The sequence below is a fragment of the Vigna unguiculata genome, chromosome 6 (assembly GCF_004118075.2).
Source record: "Vigna unguiculata cultivar IT97K-499-35 chromosome 6, ASM411807v1, whole genome shotgun sequence".
NCBI classification, from domain to species: Eukaryota; Viridiplantae; Streptophyta; class Magnoliopsida; order Fabales; family Fabaceae; genus Vigna; species Vigna unguiculata.
Window position 1 is genome coordinate 32,858,408 of NC_040284.1, and position 19,178 is coordinate 32,877,585.

General features: G+C 37.8%; 3 protein-coding genes and 1 long non-coding RNA gene across 4 annotated transcripts; 2 read left to right on the forward strand and 2 right to left on the reverse strand.

Annotated features, from left to right (window-relative positions):
- Positions 1-1,700: 1,700 nt before the first annotated feature.
- Positions 1,701-3,572, reverse strand: LOC114188221 (coiled-coil-helix-coiled-coil-helix domain-containing protein 10, mitochondrial-like). Its single transcript, XM_028076787.1, has 5 exons — positions 3,394-3,572; positions 2,853-2,894; positions 2,612-2,683; positions 2,352-2,524; positions 1,701-1,912 (listed from the first exon to the last, which is right to left on the reverse strand). Exons 1-5 carry the CDS (start codon positions 3,407-3,409, stop codon positions 1,814-1,816), a joined length of 402 nt encoding a protein of 133 aa, XP_027932588.1. The 5' UTR covers positions 3,410-3,572; the 3' UTR covers positions 1,701-1,813.
- A 744-nt stretch (positions 3,573-4,316) lies between these two features.
- Positions 4,317-16,036, reverse strand: LOC114188218 (dynamin-related protein 3A-like). Its single transcript, XM_028076784.1, has 20 exons — positions 15,662-16,036; positions 14,537-14,819; positions 14,422-14,450; positions 14,219-14,320; positions 13,923-13,991; positions 13,783-13,842; positions 9,389-9,502; positions 9,219-9,267; positions 8,958-9,067; positions 8,386-8,478; positions 8,094-8,186; positions 7,875-8,012; positions 7,523-7,636; positions 7,325-7,420; positions 7,161-7,203; positions 6,844-6,992; positions 6,607-6,753; positions 5,708-5,760; positions 5,512-5,611; positions 4,317-5,089 (listed from the first exon to the last, which is right to left on the reverse strand). The coding sequence occupies exons 1-20, from the start codon at positions 16,034-16,036 to the stop codon at positions 4,814-4,816; spliced, it is 2,493 nt and encodes an 830-aa protein (XP_027932585.1). The 3' UTR covers positions 4,317-4,813.
- On the forward strand, positions 9,509-13,462 carry LOC114188219. The gene is made up of 2 exons (XM_028076785.1): positions 9,509-12,292; positions 12,382-13,462. The coding sequence occupies exon 1, from the start codon at positions 10,613-10,615 to the stop codon at positions 12,020-12,022; it is 1,410 nt and encodes a 469-aa protein (XP_027932586.1). The 5' UTR covers positions 9,509-10,612; the 3' UTR covers positions 12,023-12,292; positions 12,382-13,462.
- A 1,038-nt stretch (positions 16,037-17,074) lies between the features above and the next one.
- LOC114187034 lies at positions 17,075-18,926 on the forward strand. The gene is made up of 3 exons (XR_003605184.1): positions 17,075-17,166; positions 17,268-17,337; positions 18,721-18,926. It is a non-coding gene; the product is annotated as an uncharacterized LOC114187034 (long non-coding RNA).
- Positions 18,927-19,178: the final 252 nt, after the last annotated feature.

Consider the following 19,178-nt stretch of genomic DNA (forward strand, 5'->3'; position numbering starts at 1 on the left):
ATAGGCCTTTGGACATTACCCTTCAACTACATTCATTAAATATAACTACTACCTAACTCACAATTAATACAACAACTTCTAACTACCCACCTTCCAACTACCAACTACACACCTTCCAACTACCAACTACACACCTTCCAACTACTAACTACCCACATTTAAGTTTACCTAACACTACATTCCAGCATTCGTTACTCAAAATTCTTATTCTATGTGGTAACAATCCAGTGCAAATTTGGGACAAAACCAATTATAATTTATTTGTAATAAATTAGCAATGTAGAACAAATTCATAACGGGTTCATGCCAGTTTGTAAGTGTTTACCAACACGGGTTGTTAAAAATGGCACCAGTGCAGGAAGGGCCTTTGGCAGCGGTTGTTTATCATATTCTGCACCAGTTTGCGAACCGAAGCATATTGGGACGAGGCCAAAAGAGCACAGCTTTTGGCCCCGGTTAAGGCCCGAAGCCATAGAGTGCCCTTCTGCCTCGGTTCAGACGAACCCGAGGCCATAGAGCCCACCTTTTGGCCTCGGTTTTCTGTGCCACCCGAGGCCATATGAGCTGCTTTTTTTTTTTTTTTTTAAATTCGAAATCCTCCATCGTCATCATTTTCCTCTTCCTCTCCCTCTTCAGACCCTGCAACACTCAAACATGCTCTTCCAGTAACACAAACCCGTGTCCTCCGTTCTCCTCTCACCCTCCTTTCCCTTTCTCCTCCACACCAGGCTGTGGCCACCCCTCCTTCCACATAACCTGTACCAGCCCCCATTCTTTCATCTCCATCAACAACCTCTCCTTCTCCATACTCTCCCTACTTCACTAATTGCACCATCTGCCGCGCCAACAACAGCACCTGCGGCTTCAACTCTTCCTCCCAGAACAAAAAGTTCCTCTGCTTCGGCTACCGCTCCCAATCCACCCTCGCCCCACCATGGATTCGCAAATTCAAACCGAACAAAATGGCCCTTTTCAGCACCGTCATCGCCATCACCTCCCTGCTTCTCCTCATCTCAGTAGCCACCGCCATCCTCCGCTCCGCCAGATCAAAGGCCTCCTCCGCCGCCACGCAGCAAGACCCCACCACGCTCTTCCTCCGCCTCCACCGCTCTGCCACTCTACTGCCCCCGGTCTTCTCCTACGACGACCTCGCTGCTGCTACCCACAACTTCGACCCCAAGCGGAAAATCGGCGACGACGGGTTTGGGTCCGTCTACCTCGCGCAGCTCCGCGACGGCTGTTCTGGTTGTTGCTGCCGCTGGTTTTGCTCCTGCAGAGAGAAATGGACGAGAGAAATGGAGGAGCAGCGCGCGAGGAAGAAAGGGGCTGCAGTTTTGAGCCCTAATTAAACACTATGGCCTCGGTTCAATTTAGAACCGAGGCATATACACCATTTTGCCTCGGGTCCCCACCACCCGAGGCCTAACAGGGCTTTTGGCTTCGGGTTTTTCACAACCGAGGCCTATAAGTCAAAACGAGAATGGCATTTTTGAAATTTTGGGCATCCTTTTTGGCTTCGGGCCTTCTTAACCGAGGCCTAACAGGGCTTTTGGCTTCGGGTTTTTTACAACCGAGGCCTATCACTGGTTTTGGCTTCGGGTTGTAGGGGAACCGAGGCATAAAAGTTGCCAATAGTTGCAAAATTGCCACCGCGCCATTATAGGCTTCGGTTCCTGGCCAACCGAGGCCTATAAGACGAGGTAAAAATCCAATTCTGCACTAGTGTGGAATATGTGCTATAATAAAATAAGTAGTGCAAAGTCTTAAGTAATAGCATTGCAAGGCAAAACAAACGAAGGAAACATGTTCTTCTTCATGAGCTCAATGTGGCTCCGGAGTTCCTTCTGCACTGTGCTAAGCTGTCCATGTAAAACTGACACTTGCTAATGTCACTCCCATAGCTGTTCAGGCACTGCAAGCAATTCAACATCACCTTCAGTAATATTCTCATACAAAACAAATTTGCATTTACATAGAACACAATACAGAGATACGAGAAGATTTTGTACATGTTCGATTCTTGTTTCACCTGTTAGTTTTAAATTATTTTATAAAACAAGTTCATGCAACTCAAGAATCAATTTCTCATACAAAATGTGTCAAGTTTTGAAAATTACTTGTAAAAAGGTATTTCAGAAACCAGAAAAAAGAAACAATTGGAAGAGAAATGCTTTCAAATGTGTTCAGGAGGAAAACACATGCAAATGTATTCACAGGACAAACAAATTTTAGAAAACAGTAGAGAAACAAAACCTTAATTAAGCCTACCACCAAAAACACAACTTCATTACTACAATAAAATGGGGATTTATCAACAGAAAAGAACAGAGCCAGAACATATTGAAACGTACATCGTGGAAAGCCTTCAAGTGAAGATTACATGCATCACTACCAAAACTGTTAGCAGTTGCAGCTGGGACAGTAGAAGACCCAGTAGCTACTGTTTCATGTTGAATAATTCGAGGACCCAAAGCAGAATCCAAAGCCCTGTTGACCACAGCAACTCCACCACCGAAAGCCATTCCTAGAAAATGAAAAGGAAAATAAACTTAATTCAGTACCAGAATGTACATGTGACGGATGAAAAATCGTAGTGATACATATGACATACCTTCAGCTACGGTTCCTAAGAGAGATCCACTGTTGCCATTCTGAGCAGGAGCTGGAGGTGGAGCAGGGTTAACTGCATCAAGAATTAAGAAATTCATATATAATGCAAATCTGCAAAATAATTTAGATAAGAAAGTAACAAGACAAAAACTAAATAACCACATCTTCTTTCAAAAGATACATTATATATTATTAAGGGTTCAGCAAAACTTAGCCAAGTATACTAGCGTATTCATTCTGACCTGTCCGTGGAGCAGGACGTGGAGCTGAACGGTCAGATCCACCTGCAGACATAATAAACAACAACTCAATATGATTGACATAACCAGAAAAAGGGCATCGAAATGCAAAAACCATGTTCTATAAATAAACAAATACTATTTGATCGGCCAGAACAATCTCTTTTAACTAATATTAATAACACCAACACGTTTATTCAACGCATTCTTCGATTGTGATCCCGATCCTATATGGCTATATCATGGCAGAAACAGAATTAAACATGGCTAAGAAAGATTGATTTACAAAAATATCACAAAGTATAATAATCATCGGCATTGTACATACCTAAAAACACATACACCAACCGAACCGAGAATATTTATAAACAAAAACTGCGATTAAATTACCATAAAAAAAAAAGGAGAAAAAGAAAACACTGGGCACAATCATTGAATCAAACAACTGAGACGCATAGAAAACTAGAAATTGTAAAACTAGGATTGATTAAAATAAAGAAAATCGAACAAAAGAAAATGGATGGGAAGAGATGGAGAGGCTGACCACTACGGCGAGGCATTTTACTCAAGACAAAGAAGGGAGAATCTGAATATCGACTCTGATCCTGCTATAGAATTTGAAGGATGAACAACACAAAAAGCAGTTACACTTCTAACGCTATGTTTATTGTTGCTAAGGTTTGAGGCAGTTACACTTTCTTGGATTTTGACAGCAGTTCCTTGCGGGCGAAGAAAAAGGGTTTTAAAAAAATTATTAACAAAAACTAAATAATTGACTATTTTATATATATATATATATATATATATATATATATATATATATATAAGCATAAACACAAACGTTGTATATGTATTTCTTTAATAGATGATGACGTGTTTCTCTTTTGTGCCTATCTTTTTAATTCCTATTTCACCTATTATTTTAAAAATAATTTAAGATGTAATCGTTATTTTACAGTTATTTTATGATTTGTTTTCTTCTGCAACACTTTAATGTTCTGTGGGCATCTTTTTTATGATTGTTTAATAATGTGCTTAATTTCAAAAACATTGAATAATGAGACAAGGGTAAAAGGAAAATAATTTCTTCACCAGTAGTTCTTAAGAAATATTATTAATGTTCTCTATTACTTTAATATCATTTACTATTAAATGCAAAATTCATCAAATAAGTAGAATTTACATTTCTGATTAAGATGTATAAGAGTGGATACAATGCGCTCACTTTAGATTATAAAACAAAAATAATTATTAAAATTATTAAAATAAAAAATGTGAATATATTTTAAAATATATATTATAAATAGTTGTAAAATATATAATTCTCATAATTTTATCATACCTTTTTTTATAGTACATAATTAAATTTAAAAAACTTAAATAGAAAAATAATAAGATGAGATATGCTAATAAGACTACAATTAATAATAAATTGTATAGAAAAAATAAATGACAGTCATACAACAATTATAGAAAGAATCCTCTTCATTGATAGGTATAATAAATAATAGTGCAATATCAGTCACCAACCTACATTATAACTAAAATTGGTAACTCCATATTGCTTGCAAATTCATATAGCCATGACGTCCTATTACTTCAAAATAGCAATTCATCCGATCTTTTTTGAAAAAACATCTGAATCTGACTAACGAACAAAGACAAATTCATATACACGAATGTATAGAAAGCCGATTCTCAAAAATGTGAAAGATCACCTGCTCCTATTATTCTTTCTCTGGAGCCTAGTAAAAAATGCCAATGCTATGAGAGAAAAAGTGAACTTATGAAAGAAAGCAATGGCCAACATACAAAGACCATTTTAGTTAGATAGAGTAATTTCATGAAGTCCAGCTCCGGGAGGCAGAGTTCTATATCCCGAAAGTTGTAGCGTAATCAAATGAATAAAATGCCTTGGGTTAACTCTTCAACAGACCAGTGAGCACATTCAAGTCACGTACAGCTCATGCATCAACCGTGGGATAAAAGCCTGACGTGAATGGCCTTCCACTTCCATTGGAATCTGATATAGCAACATGCATCGGTGATGGAAGTTCCCCTGAATGTGAAGACCTTTTCGACTTGGAGTACTTTGGAGAAGCTGCATAATAGTCTCCAGAATTGCTAGTTGAGTACATAGATGATGTTGGCAATCCATGAATTTTGGGCAATCCAGTTGTTTCGGGCAAACTGTATCCTCTTTCAACCGTCTCAGCTTCCATTGGCAGTTCCTCCAAGTCCTACAAACACGTAATACAGTTATCAGATCAGTGGCTATATGTTGCTAGGTTAGGCAGAAAACCTAAATAAAATAAATAAATCTTGGACCGCATAAATAAATCATGCGAGTAGAAAAGAAGCATCACATCATATTACAACCATAAACATGAATTTATAAAAGAAAAGGCACATCATGTTGCAACTACAACCCTTGTAATTGACTTACTATTTCAACTGATCACATAAATTTAATTTTGGCCATTTATGTATATGATTTAAGTGTCACGATTAGTTTCTCACCACTTCCAATAACATACACCTCCAATTAGAGATGAGTAACATGAGAAAGCAACCAACTTAAATAGAATAGAACATAACTAACATGCCAAGTAATACAGAAATTTTATAAACAATGCCCATTGAAAGTGCTAGGACTATCAACCTTAAAAGCCTGTTGATAAGCTCGAAGAAGTTCTCTACAACGCTTTCTTTTCAAGGCTATCTCATCAGGTTCTTGCAACATTTCTTCAAACAGGTTGTCTCTGGTTTGAATTTTAACATACACAGTACAAGCAGTAATCCAAGTCAGAGAAGCATACATCAGAATGAATTAGCATGCCACAGCCACTATATGTTACCTGTATAGCTTTTTAATAAAGACGTTGTGCAGCTCTCTCTTGGTGTTGTTTACCTGATATGATTTCGTAAAAAGACAGTCACCAGTATTTTATTGAATGCATGAAAAATCAAGTATTGTCAACCACTCGAAAATAAATAGCATATAGTACATAATCAAATCAAATATTAAGAGCATAAGCAATAGGACACCCCGTCTTAAAAAACAAAGTGAAATGCTGAGCAAACTTAAATTCAGAAACGAGATATCACAATACTGATATTGCTTGCAACAGTGCAAAAAAGTAGGTGTCTACTCAATAAAAACCAACTTCTTGAGTACACTCACCATTTTCAGTGGGAGACACAATATACCTCAGATCTAGTACACAATGTCATTTAGTTTAAAAGTACAAAGAAATTCCAGTGCAGAATAGAATTATTTTATTTACATACTCGCATAAATTCGAGTACCATAACTGTTAGATGTTTATTGGTTTAGTTCACACAACAAATTGTGTACACACCTGTCTACACAAGCTTTTTCATTACAAAAATGGATAAAAGAAAGTGGAATAGAAGCTTTCTCATTACAAAATGGATAAAACTCGGTTATGTTTCTTTTAAGAAAAGCAACTCAATCGATAGTTTTTGAAAAATATTCTAAAACCAGCATTTTTAATTTTTTACATTAAAAAAATAGATTATCTTCGAGTTGTTTAGGTTTTCTTACTTTTCTATTATCAGTTTCTTCTTATTCGTGTTCTTCTTTACACACATCTTCTCCCCCTTCTGTCTACAAATTGCTTTTGAAAATTGTTTCATTAAACAATTTTTACAAACTAAAGAAAATAACGCAATCAAACACGCTGAGGAAACTACTTATTTCTAATTGCAAGAAGTAGATGAGGCAGTAAAGTACCAAGAAGTGCATAATTGCTTTAGGGATAAGATCCTCAACATTTTTCCTGACAATGTCATAGTACGATCGCAGAAGCAATTTTGTCACTGCTATTTCAATAACTTCTGTCTCTGAATTGCTCTCAGATGGCCTCAAGACAGGAGGTGGCTACAAAATCCGAAGAACATTGTGAAATTTATACCTATAGAACATATTGATCAAGCTCAAGCTGACAATAAATGTGTCATGTACACAAACCTGTCTCAAGTTGATCATAGAGAATGAATGCTCCACACTGTGAATTGGTTCAGTAGGCGGTTTACTAGCCATATTCTCCTTCACGGTCATTCGGCTATCACCTCCACCAAAAATGGATGATATACCCCAACTTGATCCACCAGTGTTTCCTGAAAGATATTAAGCATTAAAATCATGAATGCCTCAAAATAAAAATAAAGCCCCCAGAGAATAAAATCACTTGACTAAAGATTGGACAACTAAACGATAATCTTCAAAACAAGTCCATAATAAAATAAATGCAAAAACCAAAACATTAAACAGCACATGTAAATTACCAGACGGCACACTTTTTTCAACATCTGATGCTGCTCGGACACCCTGTTTATCATTTATATAATAAGAATACAGTAATAACAACGAGATACTAAATTTAGTAGCCCTTAACTAGATTCCCACTAAGAAAAATTTATTGTGAATTAAACAATATAGAATTACAAACCGGATCAGTATCTACTCCATTAGCTTGTCTTGCAAGAATAGACCAGGATTTCACACTTCTCTCAGAGGCTGATCCTTTATCAGACTCCAGAGGATCCTATGGGAGTATGGTAAGAAAATTTTAAAAGTAAAGAAAGGCTTGCATAAATTACAATACATATCTCATGAAAATGTGGGGCATATTACGTAATAAGTATACCTTCTGCCTAGAAACTGGTATAGCAGCCCGAGAAGACTTGGACTGTTGCACAGCAATTTCTAGTGCCTTGCTTCCACCAATAAAATTTGGGTGGGAAGTGTTTATGTAGTCCATCTGTGGAATTATTGAGTAGTTCGAATAAGAAATCATGGACAAGGAAATTGATGATTCACTCTAATAGATTGCCCGTCACATATGACTACTCATTTACAGTTGAAACTGAAAGCAGTATGAAGAATGACATTTTGGGTATTATGTAATTGACACAGTTTTGGCTCAACAACCAATTCTGATAAGCTATTTTAAGTAGAGAGTATACATTTATACTTAAACAAGTTAAATTTCAGCACACCTCCATTTCTATCATGTGCGCAATCATATTCTCCGATGGTTCAAGGCCTTCTCGTAAAAAGTTCCCAATAACTTCATCCATACGCTTTCGCAAGAAAGGGAATCGCTGCAGTTCAGTAACCATACAGCGATGGCTGATCTGAAGAGAAGGGGTGTTGTTTAGGCACATACTTGATAATGCAAGACAAGAGAGATGTCAAGCTTAAAAACCTTTCACTACCTTTATTAATTCATCATATATAAACCTGGCACACTGAAGACTTGGATCCAATAAACGAGATATTTGCCTTCGCACAAGGACCTCAAATGGCACCTGATGAGATGGAAATAAATAGATAAACTTATTCTAGAGTAGGTTTTTTTTATAAACATATTTATGCATTTGGATTCACAAATTATTATGAAACATTTACAAAACCAACCAAAATTTTAAAATGTAATTTATATTCTTATTTTAAAATATAATTTCTATCTCAAACTTTTAAGGAAAAAGGTTGGGTAAAAAGACCTACTTCTGGAACAAACAATGCTGATTTAGGCCCTGTAGCATTCTGTATGGCAGTACGAATGTCATCATCAGTCAGGCCTTCACATGGATCCACCTCCTTCATGATAGCATTGAGTCACAAGGAATTAGCGCATTTTGCCTATTGCTTACAACTCGACATCATATGCTGTGCTTATAATAAAATCATTATTTCTCTGAATTTGCTGAATTATAGTCTGTCATTTGCTTAACCCATAATAATAAAATGATAACATTCAGCATATCATTTACAAAATTAAGATGAAAATCTGTTTAGCAACAAAAATGAAATTACATATTTTCATAGTTAAATCATACATACAATCACAAATATTCAGTTTTGTTTGTTTAACAATGTTTGATTAATATCATATGCGTAGTATATATAAATAATAATAAAAGGTAGGATAATAGTGCCTCCATCCATGAAATCCAATACGGTTGACAGGCTAATGAGTTAACTATAGCCTCCTCCGCATTTTCCATTTTTAATTGAATTGTAGCATGAGAAAAGACATTTCTAACAGTACCATATGGAAATACAGAAGAATTATATACCTCTAAACTTTTGACAAATATGGATTGAAAAATGTAATGGATTCGTGCTCCACCAGATAATTCGGATGTAGACATCTCTTCATTCTTTCCCTCAACCATTGAGGAGAATGCTGTTTTCAAGAAGAATGAAATTGAAGATACCATTTGCTTAACATGGAAAAGTAACAATATGTGGCATAGCAGTTAACAAATACAGAAAAAAAGAAAACACAACTTCATTAATAAAAGATAAGAAACTAGGCTCTTGGGATAGTTAAGTACCTTCACAATATTTTGAAAGAATATTCAGGAGAAGTGCACCCTGACCAGCCTGTTAGAGATTAACACTTATAAATAATGCATTGCATAATTACAGCCAAAGTAGAAAAAATGCCGCTTCTTTTACAAAATAAGGAGAACATATGTGCGGCATACTTAGTATTAACACAAACCTTGGACTCAGTAATCTCTCCATAGCTTGCGTGCTCCTTTGCAACAGAGACTAGTGAAGTACTTATACGTGCTCTCAGCCCAGGTAGCACAGCCTTTATATGTTGTGCTAGAATCTGCAAAAGGATAGACAGGTAAATGTGCATACCATGTATTGGCTTGCATTAGACCAGAAATCTCAATCTTAGTATCAATCCATAATGGTTTAATATTTTATGGGATTTGAAAGAATTCAGTTCTATCGAAGAAGAATCTAACAATATTCTTTCTCCAAATTTGACACTGTAAGCCTTTACCCCAGGCTAGTATTAATCTTGCTATTTGCATACACTCTTCAAACTCTTATCCATTGTAGTAAGTATCGTACGATTCACGATACGAATCGTACGATACGATACGATACATCCTCTCCGCGATACGAATCGTTCGATGTATCGTTTTTACTCCCGAATCGTAAACGTATCGTACGATACAGGTGCGAATCGTAAGAATCATGATTCGATTCGCGATACAAAAATACCCCCAAATTAAAACCCTAAATTTTTCCCCCCTGCCAATTTACCCCCAATTTAAAACCCTAAATTTTCCCCCCTTTATTTTATTCACATTGAAACTCTCTCTCTTCCAAACATATTAACATTAACGAACCTCTCGACTCTCGTTCTCGACCTCGACTTCGACCTTTACTTGCACTGTGGTGGTGACGAGGTGGTGCTGTGGTGGTCGCACGGTGGTCGCACGGTGGTCGCGCGGTGGTCGCACGGTGGTCGAACGGTGGTCGCGCGGTGGTCGACGGTGGTGGTTGCGTTTCGTCTCGCGAACGCATCTTTTCGTCTTCTGTTCGTGTGTGCGGTGGTTCTGTGGTGGTCGCGCAGTGGTTCTGTGGTGGTCGCGCGGTGGTCGCGCGGTGGTCGCACGGTGGTCGCGCGGTGGTCGTGCCGTCATCGCGCGGTGGTTGCTGCGTTTCGTCTCGCGAACGCCTCTTTTCGTCTTCTGTTTGTGTGTGTGGTGGTTCTGTGGTGGTCGCGCGGTGGTTCTGGTGGTCGCGCGGTGGTTCTGGTGGTCGCGCGGTGGTCACGCGGTGGTTGCGTTTTTGTGTTGCGAACTACTCTGTTCATCTTCTGTTTGTGTGTGCAGTGGTTTTGTGGTAGTTGCGGGGTGGTTCTGTGGTGGTGTGGGGTTCTGGGTAGGGGATTTTTCATATGTGCAGCTGCTGAACTTCAAACATGAGTAAGTCGAAAAGGGAGGCCGACATTACTTGGAATTACTGTGACAATGTTCCACCAAATAGGCTACAGGTTAAATGCAAGTTTTGTTCTCACACTTGTTGGGGTGGTATAGCAAGAATGAAGCAACACCTTGCTGGAACAAAAAAAGATGTTATTCCATGTTGTAGTGTCCCTGATGATGTGAAAGATATATTTGTGAAGATGCTAAAAGGTAAAGAAAAAAAGACAGAGGATGGCAGCTTTGATTGTGGAGGAGACTTATCAAGAGAGGTGACAAAGGGAAAAAATGATCTTCAACAAATGACAATCAATGCAACATATAAAAATAGAGAAGATGTAATCAGAGAAATTTGCAGCTGTATTTATGGCAATGCATTGCCATTTAACCTTGTAAGGAGCCCTCTTTTTATACAAATGTTGAAGGCTGTTGGAGAATATGGCAAAGGATTAAAACCTCCTTCTTATCATGAGGTAAGGGTTTCATATCTGAAAAAAGCTGTGGATAATGTTAAACAAGGTCTAGAAAAGTATAAAACTGATTGGGAAAAATGGGGATGTACATTGATGTGTGATGGATGGACGGATGGTAAAGGAAGATCATTGACTAATTTTCTTGTTAACAGTCCAAGTGGGACTGTTTTTCTGAAATCTATTGATACTAGTGATGTCATTAAAGATGGGAAGAAAATGTTTGAGTTGTTGGACAGCATGGTGGAGGAAATTGGAGAGGACCATGTTGTCCAAGTAGTTACTGATGGAGCTTCTAACCTTGTGGCAGCGGGAAGAATGTTAATGGAAAAAAGAACCAAATTATTTTGGTCCCCATGTGCAGCACATTGCCTTGATTTGGTTCTTGAAGATATTGGAGAGCTTCCAGTCTTTTACAATACTATTAGCAATGCAAAGAAAATCACCACATACATATATAGGCATACATGGGTCCTTAATTTGTATAGAAGCTACTCTAATGGAAGAGAATTAGCAAGACCCGCTGTCACACGATTTGCTACTTCTTTTCTCACATTAAATTGTATTAAGCAACAAAAGAATGCTCTTAGATCAATGTTTGCTTCAGAGGAATGGGCTACTAGTCCACATGCTAATAAAAGTGAGGGTAAGCAAGTTATGAATTTGGTGTTGAGTGATGGTAGATTTTGGAGATCAATCACCTATTGCTTAAAATGTGTGATTCCACTTGTAAAAGTGTTGAGGCTTGTAGATGGTGATGCAAAACCAGCAATGCCATACATTTATGAAGCAATGGATAGAGCAAAGGAGCAAATTGCTGAAAATTTCCAAAAGATAGAAACAAGGTATAAAAAAGTGTGGAAGATTATTGACACTAGGTGGAATTTGCAACTACATAGGCCTCTCCATGCAGCAGCCTATTATCTCAATCCTAGGTAATGCATATTTCACCTAAATTTTTCCTACCAAGTACCTTTATTTTCGTTCTTCTCATGTCATCAATTTATTTTTGTTGTGTTAGATATCACTATGACAAAAATTTCAATCCGGATAGGGAGGTCTTGATTGGTTTATATGAAACATTTGAAAAAATGGTTTTGGATGTTAGCACAAGAGTTACAATTGATCAACAACTTGAAAAGTTCAAGGGAGCTAAGGGGCTTTTTGGAATGCACATGGCAATAGCTACTAGAAACAAGAAACAACCTGGTAATGAAATTACTCTCATTACCACTTTTATATGATTTATAATTTTTAATTACATTAAATTATAATTCAATACTTCTTTATTTTGATAGCTCTTTGGTGGGAGAGTTATGGAGGAGAAGGTAAAGAGCTACAAAAGATAGCCATGAAAATTTTGAGTCTCACATGTAGTGCAACAGGGTGTGAAAGGAATTGGAGCACCTTTGACCAAGTTCATACTAAGAGAAGAAATAGATTGGAACAACAAAGACTAAATGCTCTTGTCTATGTCAAGTACAATCTCCAACTTGAGTTGAGACAAAAGAGTAGAGAAGAGAAGGGGGAAACTTATGATCCCATATGTTTGTCAGATATTGAATCAGATGATGAATGGATTACAGAAAAAGAAAATCCTTGTTTGCCTATTGATTCGTCATGGATGGATATACATGAGTGCTTTGATGATGAAGAGGGAGCTCCAAATAAAAAAAGGAAGAGAGGTAATTATTTCTATTCACAAGTTGAAATTTGAATGTCAACAAACTAGAACTAAACTTTATTTCTTTTTCTTTTGCTAATATAGGACCAAGAAACTTAAATGCCAAGACCAATAAAAAAGGAAAATCCGTAGTAGGAGATGAGGAGGAATTTGAAGACATTAATGAAGGAGAAGAACTTTCACTAGAAGATGAAGATGACTTAAGTGATGTAGATCTTGGAAATGATGATGATGAAATATGAATGATTTAGACTAGAATGTTTTTTTGAGGTTCTTTAGGATCCAAGCAACAACAACACTTATTTTTTGGATGGCTATAATGCAACACTTGTTTAGTAGCATATAGCCATACTTAAAGAAATCTTAGGCAGCAACCACAATGTTTTTTGAAGGCTGTGTTGCTGAAATTGTGAATCTATGTGGTATATATACATTGGTGAAATTGACTATGACGTTGTTTTGTTATTAATTGTCTCTTTGCATATTTATATATCTTATATATTTAAGTATATGTTACATTTTTTTAATGTTTATGAATCGTACGATTCACGATACGATACGATTCACGATTCAAAATTTAAGCTCTCCGATACACGATACGATTCACGATTCAACTACCATGCTCTTATCCTTTACAGACCCATGCAAAAAATAAAGTTCATTCTTTCACAGCACTAAAAAGAAAAGAAACTTCAGTCTTTCAACCCTCCTTCCTCTTCTCCCTTCCAAAAAAAGATACAAATGATTCAAAGAAGAATTCAAGAGCCACCATCAAAATCAACAATGAAGGTGAAATAACTAAGTGCATTTCTTTGATACCTCCCTCCTAAAGATAAAGGATATACTATGACAATTTTGACTGCTTTTGTATAAAGAAAAAACCTAAATATAAAGTATCAATTAAAGAATGAAAAAGTGTGAAAAACCAAACTTTTACCCTGCATTTGAAATCCTTAAATAAGGTTAGTATTATAAACAATAAATATGCATGTTGTTAGTGTCATGAAGACTCTACCTGGTTCAATTTCTTTGCTAGTTGAGGAACACCACAACTATCTGCCAGACCACCGTATACCTATGAATAACATAAATGGATGAGTAAGCGTGTATAAGTAAAAGAACTTGACTATTAACTACAAATAAGAACTTCCTTACAGGACGACTTCGGAAAAATTTCTCTTCAGCAACAAGAGCATCCTTTATACTCCGGTTCATTTGAATATCCTAATATGATGAAACAATAACCAAAATATATTTCAGCAATCAACTCATATTTACCTCCACATCAATCAAGCAAATTACAAATATTTAGTTATTTGTATTTACGAGGTATCCTTATTTACGGTATTATTAAACAATGACCAATACTTTTAACAAAATATCAATAAGAACATGCACACAGGTCAAAGTAATTAAACAGAGCTATTAGAACTATAGTATAACATCATTACCTCCTGACTACGATTTACAACACCTACATAACCAAGTCGGAGGGGGATAACTTTTCCGAGTAACAGATTTCGGGCATCAGTACCTCTGTCCATGATATCCAACTACATTCCAAATAATAAGAGCCTAATATTGTCAGAACAAGGCAAAAGCTTAACAAATTTCACAATTGTGTCGGATAAAGTGTTACAAGAGTGTACCGAACCTTTGTGATTACGCCGATTGTTCTATTACCTATAATGGAAACAAGAACCTTTAAAAATCAAGTTAAAGAGGTATGAAAAGATTGAAGTTTCAGACACATGGAAGTAAAAACTCACCATCAGGATCAGCAATCCCTGCCATCTGAAGAGCATCTGAATTAGCCAAATCTGAATTTGCCGGTGTGACAGCCAGAATGAGACATGTAGGAGTTTTGATGTATGACATGATCATTGTTCTGATTCGAGCTTCAATATCAGAAGGTTGGTCACCGACAGGAACCTTCGTAATGCCTGGGAGATCTACAAGTGTGATATCGAGAACATTTGGTGAAAAAATCTTCAATCGAATCTGCTTGTCGGAGACACCTTTGTTCCCCCCTGCTTCCCTATCAGTTTCAGCCTACAGAAAGAGAGTGAATGTATATATAAAGGTAAATGAAAGGGATTAAACTAGTACACAATAACTCATCAGCACATCACTAGCAACGGTATTACATTCTATATAGATGCAACTAATGTCTCAAATTTAACCACATTTCAAGCTTAAAGCACAGAAATCACTTTAAGTAGATAATGGACCCTCAACCAAAACAGTATCACCGATAGATATGATAAAAACATTGACGACTGTCAAGCAATCAATATTCCTCAAAGTTCATTCAACTAACTTACACATTCTATTATACTCCATTATACTAGTTTCAAAGAACCAAGTATCTAAAGTGTCCATGTATTCCATTTTACTGTTGGAGCATTGGAAGCCATCTAATACCAAAGCCAAACACGATACACGCACATTAGCACCACGGATAGCCATCAGATCATACCCAAATTCAACTCAGTTCAGTAGCGGTTAATATGCCAAAGTGTGTGCATATCTTGTTAATGGGTGAATAAGTAAAGAAAACTGGATACAAAAAAAGTGTGAGAGACAAAATAATCTACATTAATGAAAGGGTCACCCTCCTTATTAAAGGAGTCTCTTCTCCCTTCCACTTAGATGCCGGCAAGCGAAAGTAATGTTACAAAAGGGAAAGCAGAACTCTAGTGTTCAATAGTCATTCAAAATACAAGGCAAACGCGAACCGAACATGATAACAATATTCTACTTCTCTTCTTCACTATTATTTATTCAATGACCTAAAACGGTAATCACCTAGCGAGTAATCAATGACGATAAGCTGTCGGCGTCACAAACATGTAAAAGACAAAAGCAGAGGGTGGAGATAAAAAGTTCAGCACCTGAATTTCCCGGCGAATGTCGGAGAAATCGTGAAATTTTCTGCCAGGGAGATGGAGGAACTCGCCGTACTCATCATCGGGGGCGTCGGGCTTGCGCTTGGTCTGGACGAGCTGGAGGACGAGTGGACGACGAGTGCAGATGTCGTTGCCTCGGGGGAGAAAATCGCGGCCAACTAGGGCTTCGAGGACGCTGGACTTGCCGCTGCTCTGGCTGCCGACGACGGCGACCTGAGGGAGGTCGATGGTGGATTGGCTTCCGACGCGGGCGAAGATGTCCTGGAGGCGGTTCACGAGGGAGATCACGCTAGAACCAAGAGGAGAAGTAGCAGATGCCGCGGGAGCAGTAGTAGAAGAAGAAGAAACCTCTTCTGCCATGATGGATGGATCAACCGATGGAAGAAACCCTAGCTAGGGTTTGGGTTCGAAGCGATCGATTGAATGATTGGAGTGGAGTGGGGACCAACTCTCCCGTTGCTGGCTCGGCTTTCCCTCACCGTCTATTCTAATTCGTCTTGCGTTGGCGTTGGAGAAAGTTCAAAATGAATGAATGAATAATAATATAAGACTTTTAGACTTGAGAGTTGCCTCTGCTTGTGACGTGTGAGAGTTGTTGTGGGGCTTTATGCTGGAAGAGTGTTTGTTACCATCTCAGTTCCTAATTGTGTGACCACCAATTGCTTGGCTTAATGTCTAAATAAATAAATCAGGCCAAATGAAGGAACAAAGAAAGGAAAAGTGAGCATGGATTGGAGAAGGGGTAACACAAATCTGAAATTTGAAATCAAAGTAAAGTGGAAAAAATAATGAAAATTATTTTAGATGTTGTTTTTTAACTTAAAAACAGTTTCTTACGGTACGTGATTACTACCTCCAAACGGGATCATTGGGATTTCTATACAAAATATCTTTAGAAGTAATTAAATCCTACAAATTAATGTGTTATTTTTAGTAAAAACTTAATTTATTGCATTAAAGAAATTTAAGAAGAGTAATATTATCAAAAAAGTTGATTTTTTTTTGTGTGTGTGGATATTCCTCAAATCTATTCTTAGAAAATAAAAAAATGATATTTTTTAAAGGACAAATCAAATGTAAAAAATTGTTTTTATTTTTTTATTAACAGTAACTTAAAAATTTTCTCATCTACCAAATATTTCCTTAGAACATTAATTAAAAATTATTTTGATTAAAAATTATATTTGAACACGTTAAAAAGATTAAAAGAGTTCTTTTCTATTTTAATAAAATATTATCTTTATCAACACTATTAAAAGGAAATTCTTACCGTAAAATGTAAGACCCATTTAAAATATGTTAACTTTTCTGTCCTAAAGTTAGTGGGCCTAAGGCCGGCCCAACATATAAAGTCACTAAGTCTGCCCTAATTTCACAATTTACTCCCACACTTGCAGAAATCAGCAGCCGTCGCCCTTCCGCACTAGAGCTCTGCTAGGGTTTGTTCTTGTCTCGAACCAGTTCGTCCCAACTAACGATTCCTGCTCCACGTAAGTAACTCTAACCCTATTGTACTTACCTCCTAAAGCTTTACATTCGTTTTCCACCGATTAAAGCCCGAAAATAATCGTGTCCTTCGCTGTTCCGTCAGTTCCTAGGTCCATCACTCGAGCTGCTGTGCTCCAAGGTCCCGCGTCGAAGTTCTGTTAGCCGCTTTCCAGGTACGGGAAGTAAGGGTTTCAGTCTTTTGGGTGTTGTCTTGGCTGTTCTTGAGATAGTTAATGATTTCATGAATGAATCCTTCGTTTTGGTGTGATTAAATGCTTGTTATGCTTGATGGATTTGATAAACATGGCTGTGACAGTGAAGAACAGTGGCGAGACCTGTTAATCTCGCCCAAGCAAGTCCATCTCGCCTAGGCGAGATGAAACAGGGAGCTCGCCTAGGTTTATTGCGCGAAAAGTCGCCCAGGCGGCTCGCTCAACTTTTGAGCGAGCAGGCAACTCGCCCAAGCGAGAGGGATCTCGCTTAAGCGAGATCTCGTGTTGCCCAGGCCCTGGTTTTCCTTGAGCCCTCGCCTAGGCGAAGGGGGGCTCGCCTGAGCGAGCCTGTCTCGCCTGAGCGAGACCCTTCAGCCTGAGCGAGGGGTTTGGGCGAGACAGTGCGGTGTTGGGTTGCATATTTGTTCTTTTGTGCTTGGACTTGTTTGGGTATGACTGCTATGATAAGATGCATGTACTGAAGTATGAATATATGCCTAATGGGTTGCTATATGTGCGTGACATGACTCATGAATGATGAATGATGAGAGTGGTGGGGACTTAGCATGTGAAATGAGTATGCGGTTTGAAACTAAAGGATCATGGTATAAATACGAGACTAAACCCCAGACTCATTGGGGGTGGTGATGATCAGGGGTATGGATTTGAGATGTGATTGACATGAGGATTAAATTTCGAGTTGATATGGAATTGAAAAACATAATTCAATATTCTCTTATTGCTAATTTATGAACGTTGGTCCGTGTCAGCGTGTAATTCCTTGGGGTCTCTAGGTGAGACCTTCGGGGTCGCGCTTCAGTGGTCGGGATGTAATTCCATGGCCCCTGCTAGTGGGTGTTCTTGGTGGTGCCCCATCTGTATAACTAGGTAAGGATTCAAGGTAAGGTTGCATCCTGACGCTCCGAGGAGCCAGTTAGTCTCACTTAGAGCGGACTGACTCTTGTGGTGGGAGTAGCAGGAGGCCTGAAACTCATTTAGGACTAACCTTGTGGTGGGAGAGATTTTTGATTCATCGTAACACTGGTAACACATAGCTCAGGATCGAGCAGCTCAGGGTCGAGTAGGGGTATCCACCACAAGTGCAAGCATCCGCTGAATCCGACCGAGTTATACGTATCCGGATGAGTCGAGTCGAGTCGAGTCGTAGTGTATTGAATGAAGAGTCATAACCTGTTTGGTTGCTATGTGGATGAGATGATGAAAAAATATTTGATTGCATGTTGAATATGTTGATTGGCTCTAGCTTACCCGTTTTGTTGCATGGTTGTGATGTATGTGGCTGTTCTTTCTTGCGATGATCATCAACTTGGTTGATGGGAGCAGATGGGCGAGGTCCTCGTGGTCAGCAAGGAAATGGAGATTCTGCCGCTTAGTCCGCGTGGATTGGATTATATTCGTTGTTGTACTTTTCTTTAGGGCTATGACCCTGTATGTCGTTGTTCTTGGTTTTGTAAACTTTCGGTCGAACCGTTATTCTGTTTTGGTTGGCATCGCGTTGTGCCTAGTTGTAGGGGTAGCTTTATGAACCCCAGGACTGCATTGTTGATTATCTCTGTGTGGCGTTCCTTTAATTTTACGTATATAAATTAAATGGGGCGTTACATTAAAAAATGTGGATATTATTTCTGAAATTAATGGTTTTAGGAAACAATTAAATTCTAAGAATCAAAGTGTTATTTTTGCTTTAAAATAAAATTATCATTATAGTAAATAATTTAATAAAAGTAATATTATCAAGGAAGTTATATTTTCATCTTATATATATTTTTTGGAAATTTGTC